The sequence below is a fragment of the Pseudonaja textilis genome, chromosome 5 (genome assembly GCF_049901715.1).
Source record: "Pseudonaja textilis isolate UNSWEBS1 chromosome 5, rPseTex1.2, whole genome shotgun sequence".
NCBI lineage: Eukaryota > Metazoa > Chordata > Lepidosauria > Squamata > Elapidae > Pseudonaja > Pseudonaja textilis.
In genome coordinates this window covers 73,092,127-73,116,604 of record NC_141994.1, presented here as the reverse complement: position 1 = coordinate 73,116,604, position 24,478 = coordinate 73,092,127, and the positions used below count along the sequence as shown (strand labels likewise).

At 45.6% G+C, this 24,478-nt stretch overlaps 2 protein-coding genes and 1 long non-coding RNA gene across 5 annotated transcripts in view; all 3 read right to left on the bottom strand.

The window, feature by feature from the left end:
* Positions 1–1,944, bottom strand: part of GDI2 (GDP dissociation inhibitor 2) — a 40,455-nt gene extending 38,511 nt beyond the window's left edge. The window contains exon 1 of the mRNA XM_087935356.1: positions 1,474–1,944. Within this exon, the coding sequence (XP_087791482.1) occupies positions 1,474–1,929 (456 nt within the window). The 5' untranslated portion in view covers positions 1,930–1,944. The remainder of the gene's footprint in view (positions 1–1,473) is intronic.
* Positions 1,945–4,257: 2,313 nt separating this feature from the next.
* ANKRD16 (ankyrin repeat domain 16) lies at positions 4,258–21,618 on the bottom strand. 3 transcript variants are annotated; one of them, XM_087935346.1, is made up of 8 exons: positions 21,399–21,617; positions 20,498–20,893; positions 16,892–17,112; positions 15,214–15,256; positions 13,490–13,598; positions 11,559–11,720; positions 7,385–7,463; positions 4,258–5,603 (listed from the first exon to the last, which is right to left on the bottom strand). In XM_087935346.1, exons 2-8 carry the CDS (start codon positions 20,833–20,835, stop codon positions 5,434–5,436), a joined length of 1,122 nt encoding a protein of 373 aa, XP_087791472.1. In that variant the 5' UTR covers positions 20,836–20,893; positions 21,399–21,617; the 3' UTR covers positions 4,258–5,433. The 3 variants fall into 3 exon arrangements, with proteins under 3 accessions (XP_087791472.1, XP_087791474.1, XP_087791475.1); XM_087935348.1 differs by having other exon boundaries at positions 5,045–5,603; positions 21,549–21,592; XM_087935349.1 differs by lacking the exon at positions 7,385–7,463 and having other exon boundaries at positions 5,045–5,603; positions 21,401–21,618.
* Positions 10,298–11,548, bottom strand: LOC148125701 (uncharacterized). Its single transcript, XR_015743950.1, has 3 exons — positions 11,123–11,548; positions 10,722–10,987; positions 10,298–10,520 (listed from the first exon to the last, which is right to left on the bottom strand). It is a non-coding gene; the product is annotated as an uncharacterized LOC148125701 (long non-coding RNA).
* Positions 21,619–24,478: the final 2,860 nt, after the last annotated feature.

Sequence of the window (24,478 nt, the reverse complement as noted above, 5' to 3'; positions counted from 1 at the left end):
TTCAGACGTTGCGGGAGCTTCATCCCTGGAAACTTTCAAGAAGAGACTGGACTGCCATTTGGCAGAAATTCAACCAGATTGGGGTTGGGCTAGATGACCTACAAGGTCCCTCCCAACTCTGATTATCTGTTAAATCCTTTCCCTGCAGTTCCACCCATTCAGATGACACCCGGCCCCACTGATTATAATATGAAAGCAAATCTGAATAAAATAATCCCCAAATAATGGCTGGTCTCAACAGGAGGAGGAGAGGGAGGCCGCCAAGCCCAGCCTGGCCCTCTTCCCTCATGCTACACTTTCTGCCTTCCTTCCAGTTTCATCCCTTTCCCTCCAGTTCCACCCATTCAGACGACTCCCAACCCCCCTTGCTAGAATATAAAAGCTATTCCTAATAAAACCAAGCCTAAAAGGATGGCAGGCCTCAACAAAAAAAAAGGAAAGAGGAGGGGGGAGGCCTCCACCCCACATGCTACACTTTCCCTTCCCACAAGTTACCTTGACCTGTTTCCCCCCATTCAGACGACTCCCAGCCCGGATGTGACATTATAAAAGCTAATCCTAAAATAAAAACCATCTCCAAAAAAAAAAACCGGCAGGTCACAGGAAACAGGCAAAAAGGAAGGGGGTTGGGGGAGGTTGCCAAGTCAAGCCCAGCCCCCACCCCTCATGTTACACGTGTCTTTGCCCTTCCCAGCTACACGTGTCTTTTCCTTTCCCTCCAGTTCCACCCATTCAGAGCCCCGATTCTACAACGTAAAAGCTAATCCGAATGAAAATAATATAATAATAATAATCCCCAAATAATGGCAGGTCTCAACCGAAAGGGGAAAAGAGGGGGAGGGCACCGAGCCCAGACTCATTCGTGTCTTTGCCTTCCCACAAGATGCGTGTCTTTTCTCTTCCCTGAAGTTACACGTGTTTGCCTTCCCACAAGATAGGTGTCTTTCCCTTCCCTGGAAATTACACGTCTTTCCATTCCCACAAGATACGTCTCTTTCCCTTCCCTGGAGTTACACCTGTCTTTCCCTTCCCTGAAGCTACACGTGTCTTTCCCTTCCCACAGGATACACATTTTCCCTTCCCTGAAGCTACACGTGTCTTTCCCTTCCCACAAGATACGCATTTTCCCTTCCCTGAAGCTACACGTGTCTTTCCCTTCCCACAAGATACGTCTCTTTCCCTTCCCTGAAGTTACACGTGTCTTTCCCTTCCCACGAGACACGCGCGTCTTTGGCTTCTCATGCTACACGCGTCTTCCCCTTCCCTCCGCTCCCATCCCTCCCTCGCTACCAATATCAAAGCTAATCCTCCAATAAGGACCACCACCACCCCAATAACAGCAGGGGGGGGGCTACACGCTTCCCGCAAGAGACACGCGTCTTCTAGATCCCCTTTCCCACGAGACGCGCTTTCTCGTTTTTTTTTTAAGGCCGCGCGGGCTCCCCTCTTCCCTGGCAGGCGCGTCCCGCTCACCGTCAGGCCGGTGCCCAGCACGATCACGTCGTACTCCTCATTCATGGCGGCGGTGACGGCGGAGGCGGCCGGGCGGCGGGCGAGGCCGGGCGGGGGCGGCGGCGGCGGCGGCGCGGCGCTGGGAGGTCTCCCTCGGGCTCGGGCGGCTGAGGGGCTCGGGCGGCGGGGCCTGGGCGGCGGCGGTTCGAGGCCTCGGCGGCCGTAACTGCCGGCGGCTGAGGAGGAAGAGGTGGAGGAGGAGGAGGAGGAAGAAGAAGCGGCGGCCGAGGAGAAAATGGAGGCGACGCTGCTCCTACCTCCGCCGCCGCCGCCGGGAGAAGAGCGCGCCAGAGGGGCGGGGCCTTTGGGGGGCTGGGCGGAGCCTTTTGGGGGCTGGGCGGGGCCTTTGGGGGGCTGGGCAGGGCCCCGGCCGCCACCCGAGGGGGAGGAGCTGGAGGGCGCCCCAATCCCCGCCATCGTCGCCAAGGGGGCGCTGCACGGCCGGCGGCCGTTATTGGGCTGCCGCGAGGTGTCAATCAAGGTTGGGAGGGAAGAAGGGAGGGGGGAAAAAAAGGAGGCGGGGCGTTCCTTTATTTCCTCCCCCCCCGTGACCCCGCCCTCTGCCCGGGATTGGCTGCGCGCCCTCGGTCGGACGAGGCGAGGAAAGCTCGATGCCACGCAGGTGCCGCCGGGCGTGGGTAGGGAGGAGGGAGGGAGGAGCATGCGCACTCGCAAGGGTGAAGCCGCTTGCCCTGCTTCCGGGTGATGAGCACGTGATTCCGTGCCAAGCTATGATTCCACCACGTTTTGTTGTCTTAGCTTCCGCATGATATGCTCTCAAATCTTTGTTTCTGAAACTTGGGCTATTTCAAAAGGGATGGGCATGGGTTTCAAGTCTCAGAATCCCCCAGCCAGGCCTGGAATTCAGGGAGTTGATACCCATCCATCTTAAACAGGCCATGTTTGAGACACGCTGCTCTGAATCCTGGTTTGTTCACCCCAAGTCCCGCCTCTGGGTCTCCACAATCCATAAAAGGGGGGATCCTGAATCCACAATCCAGAAAAAGGATCACATGTGCCCAGGGCACCGTAATGAGTCCGTTGCCAAGCGTGTGAATTTTGATCACGTAACCGTCAGGATATTGCAATGGTCATAAGTGTGGAAGAACAGTCACAAAACACTTTTTTCAGTGCTGGTGTTACTTTGGACGGTCACTAAACAGAGGGTCGTTAGTCAAGGACTTCCTGTCTTTTTGTAAAGCCTCCTAGGGTTGCCTTACAGTGAGATGTGTGGCATGCAAACAACAGAACTACCTCATTTATTGACCACCATTGGAAGTGGCCATGCAGTTAAGTAATGTAGTCGTTAAGAGAAACTTCTTTTTTCCTGATCTTCCTTCAGCTTTCCAGAGCTACAAAAGTCATGTTGGAAGCTAAAATCCGCCCCTGTCTTAGGAAAATGTAATATTTTAGGATATATTAAAAAGGCAGAGTATTAGGTATACAGTAGTATACATGGAGTCATTTTTGGATAAATTTGATTAAGCTTATATTATGGATATATACTGTCAATTTTACCATTACTGTGTATTTTCCAGTTTTGGTCTCCTAATAAGATATTGTTAGCAAGCCCTACTTTTCCTTCACCCAACATCTTGAAGCATGTGATCATTTATTTAATTTTATTTGTCAAATTGCTTACAGGATACTAGGTATAAGTAGAAACATGAGTAAGAATACAGGAAATAGGTACGAATAAATGGGGACAATAGGACAGGGATGGTAGGCACGATGGTGCGCTTATGCACGCCCCTTACAGACCTCTTAGGAATGGGGTGAGGTCAATAATGGATAGTTTGAGGTTAAAGGAGTGGGAGTTTGAGGATGTAACAACAGAGTCAGGTCGTGCATTCCAGACATTGACCACTCTGTTGCTGAAGTCGTACTTTCTGCAATCAAGTTTGAAGCAGTTTACATTGAGTTGGTATCTGTTGTGTGCTCTTGTGTTGTTGCGGTTAAAGCTGAAGTAGTCATTGACTGGTAGCACATTGTACCAGATCATTTTGTGTGCTACGCTTAAGTCCAATCTTAGCCGGTGTAGTTCAAGGTTGTCTAAGCCTAGAATCTCAAGCCTGGTGGTGTAGGGTATTCTCTTGCAAACAGAGGAGTGTAGTAACTCTTCTCATGAAATACTTCTGGACTCGCTCGATTGTATTAATGTCCAATATACAGTGCGGATTCCAGACTGATGAACTGTATTCGAGTATCATCCTTTTCACTTTGGAGCTCCAAGCCAGGTGGTTCTGTCCACCATTAAACCATCTTTCCAAACAGCCTCCATGTTTCCAGTGTCTTTCTTCCCCACTTGGAACTGAACCCAGAAGGATATTTCTTCCAACAGTCGTAAAGATGAGGATTTGGCAGCCAGGTCATTGTTTCATCACCATTGTAACTCCGCATGGATGCTAAACAAGGCAATTAATCTTCTGAGCAATTCCTGTTTTCCCCATAACAACAACCTGTGAGGTCAAGAGCCAGCACAAGCCCAGTCATGTTCCCATATTTATAGAAATATAGAATTCTTTATTGGCCAAGTGTGATTAGACACACAAGGAATTTGTCTCCGGCACCCAAGCTCTCAGTGTACGTACAACAATAGTGATAGATTATTATCATAGTTATTGTAAAAATAGATTCATCATAAAACATTAGACACAGCACTTATAGTCATAAATACTAAATAAGCAATTGTTGTCCCCAACTCTTGCTAGGTGTCAAAGCCAAAATAAGTCACCAGACACAAGATGTGGTACAAAATTATGCTTTTATTCTGGTACCAAGATATAAGGACCCTAACTCAAAAGCTAACCCAGGGCCTCGATGAGAATCTTACAGCAATTTTTATAGTCAAGGGGTGGTCGCATTCAAACTTTGCCCTTCCCCTAATAATGCATGCATAACAGATAATATTGATTGGTTATTTGGATCTTAGCCCTCTTCATAGCTAAATTTTTTTGGCATACTATGTAACAGTGTGGTATGCTGGATGCTCTGCAGTGGATAAGAGGCTCCAGAGAGTTATAAACACAGCACAAAAAATCAACGGTTGCTCTCTTTCTTCTTTGGAAGAGATGGCGAAGACCAGACTCCTCTCTAGAGCACTCAAAATCTCCAGACAGTTCTCATCCTGGACATTCATGTTTCGATCTGTTACCATCAGGGAGGTGTTATAGGTGTCTTAAAATGAGGACTAATAGATTGAGAAACAGTTTCTTTTCCAAGGCAGTAATTGTCTTGAATCAAACAGGGCATTTGTGATTTAGTTGTCTTCTTCTTCTTCTTCTTCTTCTTCTTCTTCTTCTTCTTCTTCTTCTTCTTCTTCTTCTTTCTTCTTCTTCTTTCTTCTTCTTCTTCTTCTCTCTTCTCAATATTATTATTATTATTAATTATTAATATTAGTATTATTAATATTATTAATATTGTTAAATACTCTGTAGTATGGTTGTGATGTGGCATTTGGGGCACTGTGCTGGAGTAGTTTTCAAATTTCATTGTATTCGTGGAATGCAATGACAATAAAAGTATTCTATTCTATTCTATTCTATTCTATCCTATCCTATCCCATCCCATCCCATCCTATTTCTATTTTATAAGGCCCGAAAAGGTTAGCGACCATTGAATTAGGGCATCTGGCGGAACCCTGACAATCCTCATGGTTCTGCGATCAAAATTTATGCTGTGCAGGACTTATTAATATGGAGGGCTGAATAAAGCATGAATTCCCACACAGTACGCCATACCGGCTGGGCCGGTGAATCTCCACCTCAGAACCTTTCAAATGTGTGGACTTCAACTCCCAGAATTCCCCTATCAACTGACAGACTCCTCCCCCTGCAGCCTTTTGGGAAAGAGTCTCCAGAAAGCTTTTGCTCGCAAATCATACCAGAAAACAGTTGGAAAGATGTGCGGTTTTTTTTTTTTTTAATGCTCACTCCCACAAAGTCTGTTGTCTTCGAAGAGTTGGACAAGGTCTGTCTTCTTTGCCAGCTGCCTGGCATACGTCCAGGCATCGTCTGGAGAATCCTTTAATCCTGCCTGCAGGAGGAAATGCACACAGGGTGTGTGTTGTCGCGCAGAAGCCATGTGCAGCGCTGTGTGGGCAGAGGAAGCAGAGCATCGGTGAAGGTTGTGTGTGGCCCCACGGCAAGTCAAAGCTACGCGATTTCGGTCGCGCTGGCTGTTATCAAAGTCAACATTTAATCTTCATTGATACAATGTTTATTTTTTATATTGATTGATTATTGATTAGCCTATCGGCTTGTGATGGCAAACCTATGGCACGCACGCCCTCGGCAGCTGCTGTTTTGGCTTCTGGTGCGCTGGCCAGATGGTCTTCGCAGGCGCTGGAAAATGGCCTGAAAAATCAGCCCAAAACCAGCCTGTTTTTCGGGCCATTTTCAGAGTGTTTTTCAGCTGTTTTCAGGCCTTTTTCAGACCATTTTTCGGGATGGTTTCAGGCCATTTTCAGGCTGTTTTAGGCCTCTTTTCAAGCTGGTATTTTGTTGCCATTTGCAGATCTTTCTCAGACCTTTTTCCAGGCTATTTTGGGGGCATTTTCAGGCCCTTTTCAGGCCATTTTAAGGCTGTTTTTGGCCTGAAAAACCCCCTGAAAATGACCCCAAAAAGGCCCCCAAACACCCCCAAAACAGGCATGCGTGCACCAGCCAGCTGGTCTTTCATTTTCCAGCACTCTGGTTCTCCACCACTGCTATAGGCCATATCAACGCACAGGTTCAAACACGTATTACCAATAAAATTCTCAACAAACCATTTAAAATGAGGGTAGCGTAAAACACAATCCTTATAGGGTAAAATACAATAATTGAATACATAAATATGTAAATTAGAAGAAAAAGACATAACATTATCTTTATTTTATGATCTCCTGCAATCTAAACCCAATCAGGCCCACATATGCTTATCTCAGTCGGACCATTTTAGTCAGAAATTGTGCTGTATTAAATTGTAGTTTTCTGATTCTGGCCATACATGAGGTATATGTTGTTTTAATATGGGCCTCACACAGGGTCGTACATTTAATATGTGGACCAAGGTACTTACCTCTCACGCCCTTATACAAACAGCAATCAAATAATCTTTAGTAATATAGTATGAACCTTCCTTTTCCACTTAAAAGGCCCGATGTGTCTTCCAAGGCAAATTAGGCCGGTTTGATCTAATGGTGAAGGAATCAGGCGAGAAACCAGGTGTGGTGAGTTCTAGTCCCACCTTAGATATGAAAGCCAGCTGGGTGACTTTGGACCAATCACCAGGAGATGGTGAGTTCTAGTCCTGCCTTAGGCAGAAAAGATGGATAGGTGACTTCGGGCCAATCACCAGGAGACGGTGAGTTCTAGTCCTGCCTTAGTGCTGAAAGCCAGCTAGGTGACATTGAGCCAATCACCAGAAGATAGTAAGTTCTAGCCCTGCCTTAGGTGTGAACGTCAGTTCGGTGACTTTGGGCCAATCACCAGGAGATAGTGAGTTCTAATTCCACCTTAGATATGAAAGCCAGCTGGGTGACTTTGGACCAATCACCAGGAGATGGTGAGTTCTAGTTCTGCCTTAGGCAGAAAAGATGGCTAGGTGACATTGGGCCAATCATTAGGAGATGGTGAGTTCTAGTCCTGCCTTAGGCAGAAAAGTTGGATAGGTGACTTCGGGCCAATCACCAGGAGACAGTGAGTTCTAGTCCTGCCTTAGTGCTGAAAGCCAGCTAGGTGACATTGAGCCAATCACCAGAAGATAGTAAGTTCTAGCCCTGCCTTAGGTGTGAAAGTCAGTTCGGTGACTTTGGGCCAATCACCAGGAGTTTGATCCTTGATGTTGCACGACCTGTGGGGTTCTGTGGGGACATAGTGGGCAACCTTACCAGTTCGGTGCTTCTTATCTTTCGCGTGCAAGGAAGCCCCCAAGGAAAGTAGGCATCGGATCGTGCCCTCGTGCCCTTCCTGTATGGCAGAACAAAAACACACACACACAAAAAACCCAGGTTTGACCTCCTTGAATTGTGGTTTATACATTTCATTGCAATCCACGAGGCTTACCTGACAGGTTAATCCACCAGCCAATAGTTTGCAACCTTTACGTATCATTCATCTATTGAATTTCTCCTCTACCCTCAGCTCAGGAGCAAAAGATAGAATAACAGAGTTGGAAGGGACCTTGGAGGTCTTCTAGTCCAACCCCTGCTCAGGCAAGAGACCCTATACCAGTGATGGCGAACCTTTTGTTGTGGTGTGCCAACAGTGCGCGAGATAGCACGCAAGCGCACATGCCAGCACCAATGCAATGCGCCCCCTCGCACGTGCGCACGCAACACCACACCCCCTTACCTGCACTGCGCATGCACACGCCTCCCAGCTGATTTTTGGCCCATTTGAGGCCGTTTTTGCCCTCCTGGAGGCTCAAGGGAAGCCTCTGGAGCCTCAGGAAGCTGAAAACAGGCCCATTTCAGCACTTCCGATATTTCTGGAAGGCCCATTTTTCAGCCTCCCGAGGCGGCAGAGGCTTCCCAGGGCAAAAACGGCCCCAAATGGGCCGAAAACCAGCTGGGAGTCACGCGCATGTGCAGTGCAGCTAAGTTTGGCTAGGGCTCGCGTGCTCACACGGCTCTGGGTGCCACCTGTGGCATGTGTGCCATAGGTTCGCCATCATGACTCTATATACCATTTCAGACAAATTGCTGTCCAGTCTCTATTTAAAAACCTCCAGTGGTGAAGCATCCACAACTTCTGGTGGCATGCTGTTCCACGGAGTAATTCTTCTAACCTTGATTAGCTTCCATCCGTTGTTTCTGGTGCTTTGGGGAATAGCTTGACTCCCTCTTCTTTGGGGCAGCCCCTGAGCTATTGGAAGGCTGCTATCATGTCACCCCATGTCCTTCTTTTCATTCGACTAGACATGCCCAGTTCCTGCAACCGTTCTTCGTATGTTTTAGCCTCCAGTCCCCTGATCCCCTTCGTTGGCTCTTCTCTGCGCTCTTTCCAAAGTGGGGCTGGACTTCAACTCCCAGAATCCTTTGCCAGGACTGCCCTCACACAAATGAAGGGACCTGTATCATCAAGACTGCATTTGTCGTGATGGTGCAAGGGTTAGAATGCAGTATTGCAGGCTGAGTCTGCCCACTGCCAGGAGTTCGATCCGGACCAGCTCAAGATTGACTCAGCCTTCCATCCTTCCGAGGTGGGTAAAATGAGGACCCCGATTGTTGGGGGCAGGAGGCTGATTCTGTATAGAGAGGGCTTAGAGAGAGCTGGAAAACACTATGAAGTGGTATATTGCTAAGGGCTATTGGTAAGTGTTGAGGAAGGAAGAAAGGGAAGGAAGAAGGAAGGAAGGAAGGAAGGAAGGAAGGAAGGAAGGAAGGAAGGAAGGAAGGAAGGAAGGAAGGAAGGAAGTAAACAGCGAGGAAGGGAGGGAGGGAGGGAGGGAGGAAGGAAGGAAGGAAGGAAGGAAGGAAGAAAGGAAGGGAGGAAGGAAGAAAGAAGAGAGGGAGGAAGGGAGGGAGGGAGGAAGGAAGGAAAGAGGAGAGGAAGGGGAGGGAGGGAGGAAGGAAGGAAAGAAAGAGCGAGGAAGGGGAGGAAGGAAGGAAGAAAGAAAGGAAAGAGGGAGGAAGGAGGGAGGAAGGAAGGAAGGGGAAGGAAGGAAGGGAGGGAGGGAGGGAAGGAAGGAAGGAAGGAAGGAAGGAAGGAAGGAAGGAAGGAAGGAAGGAGGGAGGGAGGAAGGAAGGAAGGAAGGATCCCAATGGTGCAGTGGTTAGAATGCACTATTGCAGTTTAACTCTGTCCACTGCCAGCAGTTCGATCCTCACTGGCTCAAGGTTGACTCAAACTGTCCATCCTTCTGAGGTGGGTAAAATGAGGACCCCGATTGTTGGGGGCAAGAGGCTGACTCTGTATAAACTGCTTAGAAGGGGCTGTAAAGCACTGTAAGGCGGCATATAAGTCTAAGGGCTATTGCTGTTTGTTCAGCCAAAAAGCAGAAGTGCCCAGGAATAATTGCAGGAGAAAAGCAATGGCTGGGGACGATGGGATGGGATGAAGAGGAAGAAAAAGCCAGGAGAAGGTCACAGACCAGAGAGCGAAGTGCTCAGATGTTCCTCCTCTTCCTTCCTCATTAGTAAGAAGTGTTTTAAAAGTCAAAAGAAGTCCAGTATTTTGCAAATCTGTAGTCGGACATAATATTTAATTATTTTGCGATTACACTGAGTCGGTATGGTATTTAGCTTAAATACCACAAATAACTGAGAGTTGCTTTGGCCTGGTGGTGAAGGTAACAGGCTAGAAAAAAGGAGGCTAGTCTAGTCACACTTAAGGCACGAAAGCCAGCTGGATGGCTTTGGGCCAATCACTAGGAGATGGTGAGTTCTAGTTCCACCTTAAGCATGAAAGCCAGCTGGGTGAGTTAGAGCCAATCACTAAGAGACGGTGAGTTCTAGTCCCACCTTAGGCGTGAAAAGTAGTTGGGGGACTTGGAGCCAATCACCAGGAGACGGTGAGTTCTAGTTCTGCCTTGGGCATGAAAACCAGCTGGATGACTTTGGGCCAATCACCAGGAGATGGAGAGTTCTAGTTCCACCTTGGGCATAAAAGGCAGTTAGAGGACTTTGGGCCAATCACCAGGAGACGGTAAGTTATAGTTCTACCTTGGGCATGAAAGGCAGTTAGAGGACTTTGGACTAATCACCAGGAGACGATGAGTTCTAGTCCCACATTGGGCATGAAAGCTGGCAGGCTGACTTTGGGCCAATCACCAGGAGAGGGAGAGTTTTAGTTCCACTTTAAACCTGAAAGTCAACTAGGGGGCTTTGAGCCAATCACCAGGAGATGGAGAGTTCTAGTTCCACCTTAGACCTGAAAGTCAACTAGGGGACTTTGGGCCAATCACCAGGAGATGGAGAGTTCTAGTTCCACCTTAGACCTGAAAGTCAACTAGGGGACTTTGAGCCAATCACCAGGAGACCGAGAGTTCTAGTTCCACCTTAGACCTGAAAGTCAACTAGGGGACTTTGGGCCAATCACCAGGAGACAGTAAGTTCTAGTTCTACCTTGGGCATGAAAGGCAGTTAGAGGACTTTGGACTAATCACCAGGAGACGATGAGTTCTAGTCCCACATTGGGCATGAAAGCTGGCAGGCTGACTTTGGGCCAATCACCAGGAGAGGAGAGTTTTAGTTCCACCTTAGACCTGAAAGTCAACTAGGGGACTTTGGGCCAATCACCAGGAGATGGAGAGTTCTAGTTCCACCTTAGACCTGAAAGTCAACTAGGGACTTTGAGCCAATCACCAGGAGACCGAGAGTTCTAGTTCAACCTTAGACCTGAAAGTCAACTAGGGGACTTTAAGCCAATCACCAGGAGACGGAGAATTCTAGTTCCACCTTAGACCTGAAAGTCAACTAGGGGACTTTGGGCCAATCACCAGGAGACGGAGAGTTCTAGTTCCACCTTAGACCTGAAAGTCAACTAGGGGACTTTGAGCCAATCACCAGGAGACGGAGAGTTCTAGTTCTGCCTTGGGCATGAAAGTCAACTAGGGGACTTTGAGCCAATCACCAGGAGATGGAGAGTTCTAGTTCTGCCTTGGGCATGAAAGTCAACTAGGGGACTTTGGGCCAATCATCAGGAGACCGAGAGTTCTAGTTCCACCTTAGACCTGAAAGTCAACTAGGGGACTTTGGCCAATCACCAGGAGACGGAGAGTTCTAGTTCCACCTTAGACCTGAAAGTCAACTAGGGGACTTTGGGCCAATCACCAGGAGATGGAGAGTTCTAGTTCCACCTTAGACCTGAAAGTCAACTAGGGGACTTTAAGCCAATCACCAGGAGACGGGAAGCTCTACCCCTCCTTAGACATGCAAACCAGCTGGATGACTTTGGGCCAGTCATTCTCTCCCAGCCCAACCTACCTCACAAGGTTGTTGTTTTGGGAAAAAGAGGAGGAAAATGTGTTGGGTTATTTGTAAAAATAATAAAGGCAGGAGAAAAATGAAGGAAACCGATAAAATAAAGCCACCTCAAATCTCAATGAAAAAGGGCAGGTACCTTTGCCGCGTAATGCAGGGCAGTGAGACCGAGGTCAGTGGCGCCTTCGTCGACCTCAACCCCAAGATCAGACACAAGGAACCGAAGCCCATCGTCCTGTCCCGTGATCGCAGCTCGGTGCAACGGCTGATTCCCAAGAGCATCTCTGATTTTGTAATCAGCCTGCAGGTTGGGGAACAGAAAGCAGAACGCGAATATTTGGGGGTTATAACCCCAAAATGAAGCCCAAGGAGGAGAGAAAGGATGCCTCAGAAATCTCAGAACAGAATACAGGTAGTCCTCAATTTACAGCCATTCATTTAGTGACCGGTCAAAGTTAACAATGGAACTTTAAAAAGGGACTTTTTTCACACTCTTCCTGATTAAAATTCAGATACTTGCCAAGTTGTTCATATTTAAATTCATATTTTTTTTCACAAAAAATTCATATTTTTTTCACAAGGACTTCATTTTTCCCTGAAGACGGTTCACTTCTCATCCAAGAAGCTTCTTCAGTTCTGACCAAATGGAGAGGACGGAAGGATTTATATTCCTTGCAGTCATCTGGTTGTTAGTACTCTTTCTGAGAATCATCGAGGCCACTTGGAGGTTTATCTCTGCCCTCCAACCTCCAAGTGGCCTCAACGACTCTCAGAAAAGAGTACTAACGACCAGACCAATGCAAGGAATAGAAATCCTCCACATTCAATCAGAACTGAAGAAGCTTTTTCAGTGAGAAGCGAAACGTCTTCAAGGAAAACAAAGTCCAGTTGCCTTGTGAAAAAGCCCCTTTGGGACAACTATGGACTTTGTCCATAAAACAGGTCACAAAAGGGGTTCACGTAACCCAAGGACCGTGACGGCGAACCTAATGGCACGCATGCCTGAGGTGGCACGCAGAGCCATTGATGCCGGCATGCGAGCTGCAGGCCAACTTACCTCACTGGGCATGCCCGCGCCTCACAGCTGATTTTCGGCAGGTTTGAGGGCTTTTTCGGCCTCCCGGAGGCTTCAGGAAGGCTTCTGCAGGCTTCTGCAGGCCGAAAACTAGGCCCGTTACGTCACTTCCTGTTTTTCCAGAAATACTGGAAATGACGAAATGGGCCTAGTTTTCATCCTGAAAAGCCTGCAGAAGCCTTCCTCAAGCCTCTGGGAGGCCGAAAAAGGCCTCAACCCTGCCCAAAATCAGCTGTGGGGCATAGTGCAGGTAAGGGGACGGCAGGGGAATGGGTGGGATTGCGCACACATGCTTAGGAGGCGTGGGGAGGCACGCATTGCCTTCTGGATGCCCTAGGACATTGCAACCAGGGGTGGGCTTCAAAAATTTTAGCCAAGGGTTCTCTGCCTGGTTGCTGGGTGGGCGTGGCCATGGTGGGTGTGGCCTAGCTGGCCTCCTGCGTCACAGCGGGGGTGTTGCCCTGCTCGGGCTCCTGAGGCTTTCCTCAAGCCGCTGGGAGGGCGAAAACGGCCTCCTTGGGCTCCGGAGGCTCTCTGGAAGCCGGAAACAGGCCCATTTCCGGCCTTCCAGGAGGCCCGTTTTTCACCCTCCCCAAGCCTCCGCGGGTGCCCTGCACTTCCCTGCATCCAAAACGGGCCACATGGGGAATCCTGGGAGGGTCAAGGTGGGCGGGGCCAGCCAAGAGTGGGATTTGGAGGTTCACTGAACTGCACAGAATCTTAGCTAGGGCCTCTCCCGGACCCCTGCGAAGCCCCAGCGGTCCACCCCCTTATTGCAACCGGCGTAAATATGAGTCAGTTGCCAAGGGATGCTCGCTGCAACGCTCCTTAAGTGTGGGGGAAAAAAAAGAGAGAGACGTAAGTCCCTTATTCCAATGCCGTCGTAACGTAGAATGGCCACTGAGTGGAAAGTGAAGAACGACCTGTACTCCTAACTTTATCGGGGATAAATCTTCCCGATACACCTGTCGGACCAGGTGGAAGGAAAAACGCACCTGATGTTTCTCTAGAAGCACTCTGGCGATGTCCAAGTGGCCGTTTTGTATAGCATCCATAAACGGGGTGACTCCACAGTGGTCCTGACTGTCCGGCACGTAGTGGCACCTTGGTACAAACAGCAGAAAAGAGGGTGAAGCCCAAAGCGGAGTCAAGAGCCGGCTGGGAAAAGCAGTGAAGGTGCTGGATCAGAGTCCAGGCGACGGCGAGTTCAAGTCCTCCTGTAGTCACAGAAGTTGGCTGGAGGATTTTGGACCAGTCGCTCAGCCCATCCCACCTTACAGGATTGTTGTGCTGGGACAAATAGCAAGCGGTGGGGGCAGGGAGGAGTCACGCATGCTGCCTTAAGTGGTACCATACGAAACTGAACTGCAAACTGTAATAATCGATCAATTAATCAATGGGAAAAGAAGATTTAAGAGATTAACAGAGTTGGAAGGGACCTTGTAGGTCATCTAGTCCAACCCCCTGCCCAAGCAGGAGACCCTGCACCATTTCTGACAGATGACAGTCCAGTCTCTTCTTGAAAGCTTCCAGTGATGAAGCTCCCAGAACTTTCGAGGGCAAGTTCTATTCCACGGGTTGATTGTTCTCCCTGTCGGAAAATTCCTCCTTATTTCCAGGTTGAATCTCTCCTTGTTCAGTTTCCATCCATTATTCCTTGTCTAGCCTTCAGGTGCCTTGGAGAATAGCCTGACCCCTTCCTCCCCTCTGTGTCAGCCCCTCAACTATTGGAAGACTGCTATCCTGTCTCCCCTGGTCCTTCTCTTCCCTAGACTAGCCAGGCCCAGTTACTGCAACCGTCCATCGCATGTTTTAGCCTCCAGTCCCCTCATCATCCTGGTTGCTCTTCTCTGTACTTTTTCTAGAGTCTCAACTTCTTTTTTATAGTGTGGTGAACAAAACTGGATGCAGTACTCTAGGTGTGGTCTTACTAAGGCTTTATAGAGTGGTATTAGTACCTCCTTGGATCTCAATTGTATCCCTCTGTTAATAGAACTTAGGATTGCATTGGCTTTTTTTGGCAGCAGCTGCACACGGCTGGCTCCTATTTAGCTGGTTGTCCACTAAGACTCCAAGATCCCTCTCCCAGTTACTGCTATTGAGCCTGGTTTCACCCAGTCTGTATGTGTCCTTTAGGTTTTTCTTGCCTAAGTGTAGGACTTTACTTTCCTCTACATTGAATGACCAAATACCATGCAATGAAGACACCTGTAGAAGACCTGAAGGACCAAATTCAGGCCAGGCTCCCCTGGAGAAAGTCTATGTTTGTGGTCACTAAGACTCCATAACGGTTTGATGGTATATCTAGGTAGTCCTTGACTTACAACAGTTCATTTAGTGACCCTTTGAAGTTACAACAGAGCTGTAAAAAGCAATTGGTTTTCGAACTTACGACCGTTGCAACATCCCCACAGTCAGATGATCAAAATCTGGACGCTTGGCCACTGACTTGTATTTATGACGGTCTCATTGTCCCGGGGGTGTGTGTCATGTGATCCCCTTTTGTGACCTTCCGGTGAGCAAAGTCAACGAAGAAGCCAGATTCACTTAACAACCGGGTTTCTCACTTAACAACTCCAGTAATTTACTAAAGCTCCAGTAATTTACTTAAGCCAAACTTACTTAAGGACCGTCTTGTTGGGAGCAGAAATGTGGGGCTCCACTGTGGTCGTAAAATCGAGGACTATCTGTAAGCCAGGAGGAACAAAACTCAGCTCACCTTTCAAGGAGGATTTTCACGACCTCCAGGTGTCCATGCATCGCTGAAGAACAGAAGAGAGAAGAAAACATGGCTAGCTTTGAAAACTGGCAGCAGCTTCCTTTGTGCCGGTCCTTTAGCACTTACCAAAAGCACTTAGACTTATATACCGCTTCATAGTGTTTTACAGCCCTCTCTAAGCGGTTTTTCAGCACAGGAGCCCAAAATGGTTAGCCACCACTGTCCTAGGGGATGGATTGAACCCAGGGGTCAGGATAGCCACTAAGAAAGTTCAAAGCAAAATCCTGTCTAATAAGGTATTGCACCCATTTCGCAGAGTGCCTTATTCACCAACTGCTGATGAAGCAATTCAACCCTATCTTATTTTATCTTATATCTCTCTATCTATCTATCTATCTATCTATCTATCTATCTATCTATCTCTATATCTATCTATCTATCTATCTATCTATCTATCTATCTATCTATCTATCTATCTATCTATCTATCTATCTATCTATCTATCTATCTATCTATCTATCTATCTATCTATCTATCTATCTATCTATCTATCTATCTATCTATCTTATATCTATATCTGTATCGATATCTATATCTATCTATCTATCTATCTATCTATCTATATTTGTTTTCTTAAGTTTTTCGGGTACTTACATTTATGGTATTCAGCTTTGTTCGGGTATTTTCCCACGTCATTGTAGTTGCGCTTTAAAAGCACAACTACAATGGCGTGAAATACTCAACAAAGCTGAATACCATACATCTATCTATATCTATCTATATCTATCTATCTATATCATCTGTCTCTCTATATCTATCTCTCTCTCTCTCTCTCTCTCTCTATATATATATATATATATATATATATATATATATATATATCTAATATAGATATATCTATCTATATCTATATTATCTCTATATCTATATCTATCTATATCTACCTATCTATATCTATATCTATCTATATCTGTATCTATATATATATATATGGGAGAGAGAAAGAGATAGAGACGGAGAAACAGACACACACACACCACACGCACGTTTTTTTTTAAATTTTAAATATGTATAAGTATTAAATACATGAACAGTGTGGTTTCTGGGTGTCATTCATTTTGATACCAAAATATTGACAATTTTGATAACCTTACATTAATCATGGTCACACCATTATGATAACATTGCACACAATACAGTCATCTTTCAACTTCCAATCCTTTCGTCTGTATACTACAGTAATTTTAACATGTTACATAAAAAATATTCATAGTAAAATTGTGCCATTTTTCCCGTTACCAATTTCGGCCTCTATTTCATATCTTGATAATATAGATAGCAGTAGCAGTAGCACTTAAGACTTATACGCCGCTTCATGGCGCTTTTACAGCCCTCTCTAAGCGGTTTACAGAGTCAGCCCCCAACAATCGGGGTCCTCATTTTACCAACCTCGGAAGGATGGAAGGCTGAGTCCACCTGAAGCCTGGTGGCAGGCAGGCAGAAGTAGCTTGCAGTACTGCACTCTAACCACTGTGCCACCAAGAACTTACATTAATAGGTGTTCTAATTCTATCTTCCATCTCTCCCCGCTTTTAATATTTCAAGTCTTATAATTTCTTTTATTGTATTAGCATAATAGCAACTCAACCCTCTTAAGAGGGGGTGCATGCGATGCAACCTGCTGTGTGGAGAGGCGTCCTTCTGATCCGGCTTTCCGTCTCCCAAATATCTGGTGAAGCATCCAGCAAATATTGAACGACCCGGGGATCTCCTTGGCGACTGGCAATGTGGAAGCAATTCCAGCCGTCCTTGTTCTTCAGCCGCGGGTTGGCTCCGTGTTGGATAAGATCTCGGATGATCTCCAGGTTTCTCCTCGTACAAGCCATCATGAGAGGAGTCCTAGGAAACGGAGCGGAGGGAGAATAATCAACCTTCTAGGAGGTCATCCAGACATATCAGAAGAACATCTCCCAGACGGATCTCCATAGACTTGAACACTGGGCTCTATCTAAGAAAATGAAATTCAGAGTAGAAAAAAAAAGAAAGGCATCATATAGAGAAAAGTGTTCGACCGATGGCACCTACCACCTGCTAGATTAGCAAAAACGTTCCCAAACAGATCAGCCTGAATGTGGGAAATGCAAACAAAAACCAAAGAACCAGGTGTGATATTCAGCAGGTTCTGAAAGGTTCTGGAGAACCGGTGGTAGAAATTTTCAGTAGTTCGGAGAACCGGCAAATCCCACCTCTTGACTGGAGATTTTACAGTATCCTTCTCCTACCATGCCCACCAAACCACCACCCACAGAACCGGTAGTAAAAAAAAAAAGTGAATCCCACCACTGCGAGGAACATATTACAATGCGCGGTGGACATGCCCTGTAGCGAGAAAATATTGGATGAGGACAAAAAAATGGATAGAAGAAATAATTAAACAGCAAATTGAATTAAGACAGTTCTATTAGGTATAATAATGGAAAAATATGATAAGAAAGCAGAGTATCTAATGCTACATCTATTAACGGCAGCAAGAATAACTTACGCACAGAATTGGAAAAATGATAGTATGCCACCAGAGGAAAATGTGATAAGAAAAATACTAGAGTGTGCCGAGATGGATAAGTTGACCATGGAGATAAAGGAGAGAGAGGAAACGGATTATTACGTGACGTGGAATGTACTGTATGTTTGGCTAAATAATACGTAAGAGTTGAATAGAGAAGACGACAATAAGATAATAAGGTAAAAGTTATAGCGGACAAAGATAGATTAAGCAATATAGACAAGTGTATAGATAGTTAAGATTTACGTAAAAGTATGTATACCGTCAGGAAAGCGTTGTAATGGATGGAAATGATGTTGTATATAAGAAAAATTGCTTAATAAAAAATATTTTATTAAAAAAAAGGTTTTACACCGAGGCAAGAAAAACCAGCGGTACAGGTACCAACTAGGTGGAAATTTTGCTCTGTTGTGGTAAGTGTGAGAGGGATCTTGGGAGTGCTGGTGAACAATCCCTTAAATAGGAGCCAGCGGTGTGCAGCAGCTGCCCCAAAAGCCAACGAAATCCTTGGCTGCATTAACGGAAGGATAGAATCGAGATCACGAAAAGCGATACTACCGCTTTATAAGGCCTTGGTAAGGCCACACTGCATCCAGTTTTGGTCACCACGCTATCAAAAAGCCGTTGGAAAGAGTGCAGAGAAGAGCAACAAAGGTGATTAGGGGGCTAAAAGATACAAAGAAGGATTGCAGGAATTGTGTATGTCTAGTCTAGTGAAAAGAACGAGGGGTGACATGATAGCACTTGTCCAATATCTCAGGGGCTGCCCCAAAGAACAGGGAGTGAAGCTATTCTGCAAAGCACCTGAGGGCAGGACAAGAAGCAACAGGCGGAAACCAATCAAGGAGAGAAGCAACCTGGAATTTAGGAGAAACTTCCTAACAGTGAAGACAATTAACCAGTGGAACTGCTTGCCACCAGAAGTGGTTGGTGCTTCATCAGTGGAGGCTTTTAAGAAGAGACTGGACAACCATTTTGTCTCAAATGAGATAGGATCTCTTGCTTAAGGTTGGATAAAAGACCTCCAAGGTCCCTTCCAATGCTTGTATTCTCTATGATGTCTGGCCTCCTTGGGACCAGCCAGAAATCTCTTTGAGAGATTGAGGAACCTCAACTGAGAAGCTTGGTCTTCCCATCTGATTCCCCCTTAAGTGGTGCGATAAGCCTTTGGCAGGTTCATGCCGGATTTGCTTAACAACTGTGCGCCCCAAAAGGGGATAAAATCAGGTGTGACTCACTGAACAACCACCAGCAACAGAAAGATCCCAATCGTAGTTATAAGTCAAGGAGTAAAGGTAAAGGTTCCCCTTGTAGATATGTGCTGGTCGTTTCCGATTTTAAGGGGCGGTGCTCATCTCCATTAAAAAGCTGAAGAAGAGCCACCGCTGTCCGAAGACGTCTCCATGGTCATGTGACCGGCATGACTAAACACCAAAGGTGCACGGAACACTGTTCTCTTCCCACCAAAGGGATTCTTATTTTTCTATTTTTGCATTTTTACATGCTTTTGAACTGCTAGGATGGCAGAAAGCTGGGACAAGTAACTGGAGCTCACTTTCTGATCAACAAGCTCAGCGTCTTCACCACTGAGCCACTGCATTCCTACCTTTAGATTAATATCTACCACATCTTCATCTACAAACCCAAGATTTTATTTTATTTATTAGTTCACTGTACATGGCCCCCTATCTCAAGTTCATGACTCTAGGCAGCTAAAGTAAATTATAATATAATATAAACACCCACACCTGAAGCCCTTATAAACAGAACACTGATGCATCCCCTAAACTCCACTGAAGTTGTTACCTAGCCTGGTAATGAAACATTCAGAAAACTTGGAGAACGAACCTTCGCCCCCATAATATAAAGTAAAATATAAAAACAGAAAAATAGAACCAAAGGAACAAAACCACAACTGGAATTAAAAACTATCCCATTGGTTAGAATTAACACAGGCAATGCATGGGCCCAGCCCCATATCCTGCCTCTTAGAACCAGGTGAAAGGCTGGTAATTGTAATAAATATGAAATTAATATGTTATTATAGGATGATGGTTAAAGATGTATAAATTGCTAATGATAAAAAATACAGAAATTAGTATTGTACTGTAGGAAAAGAAATGACATGTGGAATCTGATAAACAAAAATAGCAATGAAATATGCTATTAGTTAAATGTGATTATATTATTGCTAGAATAATTTGCTAAACGTAAGTAGGATGGATATTATTTTGTTTGTACTAAAACGAGATCAGAAGGGGACTTTGTTTCAAACATGCTAGTGGCACAGCTAAGAATCAAAAAGGGGATAAATAAGAGAAAATATAAATGAATATGAACTTATGAATGGTTATAAAAATTACATAATTTGTGAAATACTGCAAATATGACCAGTAATATATAATTATAATAAAAGAAGAGATGTTAAGAATATAGAGACTGTCATAAAAATAACATGGGAATTTGGAATAATCAGGAAAAATAATTTGTATTAACATTAAGTTAACAGTTTTAATATGAAATCATTGTCACGTTTGTTCTAAAATGTCAAATACCCTGTAACCACACTGTTCACACAATGATATGTTTGTAAAAGAAAGAAAAAAAATGCATTATAAAAAAAGAAAGAAGAACCACGCGAAAGGCCAGCAGGGCTCATGTGAACTCCTGGTGGTCTCCCATTCAATCCGAGATAAACCCTTCAGAGCCAACCCACCGTACCAGTCTGCTTTTTTTAAGCAATCTACTGCCGCTCTCCGTTCCAGAAGGTATAAGAGGCAATCCCGGTGGCCCATGGAGGCAGCCTCGTGGAGGGGACGCTTGTAGTCCCTGTTCACCAGTTCAATGTTCATTCCCACGGTCTCAGTGAGGTAACGCAAGATATCTAGTTGGCCGTGCCTGGCTGCGAAGTGGAGAAGGGTGTCTTGCGACTTTTCCCAGTGCTTCTGTCTCACATCTCTGTCCAGGTCAGGAATTTTTTCAATCTCTTCTTGGAGAAAGGTAAACTTCCCTTCCCGTATTAGCCGAGGAAAGAGATTGGCGGTTTTTCCTTCCTCCATCGCAGGTCCAGAGCTCCAGAGGGAAGGACCTAAAGCCCATTTGAGGGAGATGGGCGGTCTAGAAATAAGAAATATATTTTGGTAAAACATATATTTATATATAAAAATCAAATATTTTATACCATGTATAATTTAAATATATATATATATATATACACACACACAAAATGTGTCTTTTTATAATATATATTTCATATATGCAATATCTGAATATGTAAATATGAAATATTTGTGCAATATATTATATATAATATATAATTTGCATCTATAAAGCCCATTTGAGGGAGATGGGCAGTTTAGAGATATGAAATGTATTTTGGTAAAATATATTTTATATATATAAAGATATAATATATAATGAAATATTTCATACAATATATAATTTACATGTATGTGTGTGTATATATATATATGTAAACATATTTCATATATTTATAATACATATAAACATATGGCATTTTTATAAGGTTTAAAATATTTCAAAAATGAAATAAAAATAAATTTAAAAATATATTTTTATAAACTATATTTTATATAAATAAATAGGAAATATAAATACACACACACTGGCACAAACAAATTCAGCTCAGCTTTGTGCGTCCTTTTTTATCCAAAAAGGGAAGAGAACACCAGAGTTTTCTCGTTGAGACAAATGCTGTTCTTTAGCCAAAAATATCTGGAAATTAACTGGGGAATATCTTTACTGGGGTAACCTGCATTATCAAGGCACGGTCCAGAACCGGAAGAGACTCCATATTTAGGGCTGGTTCCTGCACCTTTATAGTGTTTCCTGCGTTACGTCATCAACTACGGACGACGTCTCATTGGTCCGCCTCTGGCAATTCTTCCGCTTGAAAAAGGAACCATAGGGAGAGAGCTCTGCGATAGGTCAATACAGACACCCCTCTCGGAGCGGCACCAGGCCCAGAGGGCGGGTTTCGCTGGCCGAGTCGTCAGCAGGTTAGGTTGCTCGTGGCCAAAGGGCAGGAGGGAGGGGGGGGAAGCAAGTTGCTGTGCGTGTGCAAGAAGGGCTGATGGCTTGTTTGCAAATTAGGTTGAGATCAAAGTTAAATCCAAGCAACCGGGTTTAATTTAAAAAAAAAACTAATTAATGACAAATGAGATTTTGCAGGGTAGAGCTGGAAAGGATTGACATCCAGGCGGAATCATTTGCTATATCCTGATTTTGGTGCAAAATTATTGAATTGCTTTGGGGGGGGGTGGGGTGGAATGGGGGAGTGAATTGCAGCCCAGCATTAGTCAACCTGGCACCCTCCAGATGCTGAGGTCCTCGACTTACGGCCACGATGGAGCCCCAAAATTGCCGTTGCTGAGTGAGAGGTTTGTTAAGGGAGTTTTGCCCCATTTTACCGCCTTTCTCGTCACACTTGTGAAGCAAATCACTGCAGTCGTTAAGTCACCCGGTTGTTAAGCGAATCCGGCTTTCCCCATTGACCTTTGCTGGTCCAGAAAGTCGCAAAAGGGGATCGTGCGAACTCCAGGGACACTGCGACTGTCATAAATACGAGCCAGTGGCCAAGCAGACGAATTCTGCTCATGGAGAGATGGTTGCGAGTGTGAAAAACGATCACAAGTCAGCTTGTTCCGGGAGCTGTTGTAACCTCTGTAGGAAGTTAGCACCCACCCCTCTCCTAGAAAATTGAAATATCCTAGGAAATATTAAAAAGGCGGAATATTTCCTCCAAAAAGAGTAGAAACTCAAGAGCAGAAACTCAACTCAGAAGCAGAAACTCACCCCTACCTTTGTGAATGGGTGGGCCATTAAGGCCTGGGTCAGAATACTTTACATAACAAAGATCTCCAGGTAAAGCTACAGCAATTGCCAAAAACCCTGTTCAGTGCATCATCATCATCCAGCAAGGCTCAACCAAGCCTGGAACTCAGGACAGCCTACAAAGTTGCCCCTGCTTGGCCCCACAGGAGTCTGACAACCGATCAGAATACAAGCTCCGATCCAAAGGTTATAAAACCCAGGGACTCTCGACATATCAATCCTTCCTTCTCCTTCACCTTAGAGCATGTGATCATCCTTCCTTTTTACTCTGGGGCTCCAGGCCACATGGTCCACCTGTCCACCATTAAACCTTCCAAACAGCCTCCATGTTTCCAATGTCTTTTTCCCACTTGGAACTGAACCCAGAAAGATATTTCTTCCAACACCTTGAACGGTCACTAAGTGAACTATTGTAAGTCAAGGACTACCTGTACACTCCTGTCCTGCCGGGCATCCTGGCCACCATATCCCTCCTCATTCCCCATTGGCTGAGGTCAGGGGCCTGAAACACTCAAAAGAGCCATTTGGACCCGTTTCCCACAGAAAAGAAAACACCAGGAGACTCAAAACCTGGATGGGCGTCGCCAACTCAAGATCATTCCCACCCAGTCACATGACACGCCCTCGCCACGCCTACCCAGGTTTTGTGGCTCCCGGTGTTTTCTATGGGAAATAGGTCTCTCTCTCTCCCTCCTTCTCCCTCTCCCTCTCTCTCCGTCCCTCTCATTTCTTCTTTTTGTGTTTTACCTTCTAAAGCCAGGCGAGAAGTTACTGGGAGGGGAGGCCAATGGGCGGGGCCAGCCAGTGGTGGAATCACCCAACAGGGAACCGCTGCAGAGGGCCCAAAGAGTCACATGTGGCTCCAGAGCCGCCAGTTGCTGACATGCAGTTTAGGTACTATGAGGTTACACCTTTTCCCACCAACCCCTGCCTCCTAAAATTTTGCTGAGATCCTCCCCAAACATACTAAATCATATATCACATCAGGGGTGGGATTCTACCAGTTCCTACCTATTCGCTAGAAGTGGTTGTTAGAGGAAATTACTGGCCTAATCCTGTAAGGAAGGCAGGAAGGAAACATTCTGGTGTTGCTTACAGAAACTGCCTCTCCATTAACCCTTATTACATTCTTGGCAGGACTAGACTTCCTGTCTCAGGAACTTCTTTGGAGTATTTTTCCCTCCTTTGCTGGTACTTTGCTTATATGGAGTGACCATTCAAAGTTACAATGGCATAAGTGACTTATGACCATTTTTCACACTTACGACTGTTGCAGCATCCCCACAGTCATGAGAGGCCAGGCGAGGAGATGCGTGCCTCGATGTGAGTGATGTTGAGTTGGCCACACCCATCCAGTCACATGACCACCAAGCCACATCCACCCAGTCACATGACCACCAAGTCACGCCCACCGAACTAAGCCACGCCCACAGAACCGGTTGTTAAAAAATTTGAATCCCACCCTTGCATCACATGTGTATTATAATTAGTAGATAAAATAATTAATATGTAATCTTCTATTAATCATGCGCTTTGCTTACTACTCTGACCCACTTCTCTATAACGAACAATTTCCTCTTGCAGCTGTGGGAAGCCGCCCCCTCCTAGAGAATGAAATATTTTGGGGGCTATTAAAAGAGGCAGAATATTATATTTCCCCAAAAGGAGAAAAGCATGAATAAACGAGATGACACCTCCCGCCTTCCAGCCATTTGGAAACCCGCCCTCATGAACAGACGAGTACCTAACATGAAGAATGACACCAGACCCACACCCATGAGAGCCACACAAGATGCCACCACCACACTTCCATGTAGAAAACAGACTCCCACCCATTCAGAAAATGAG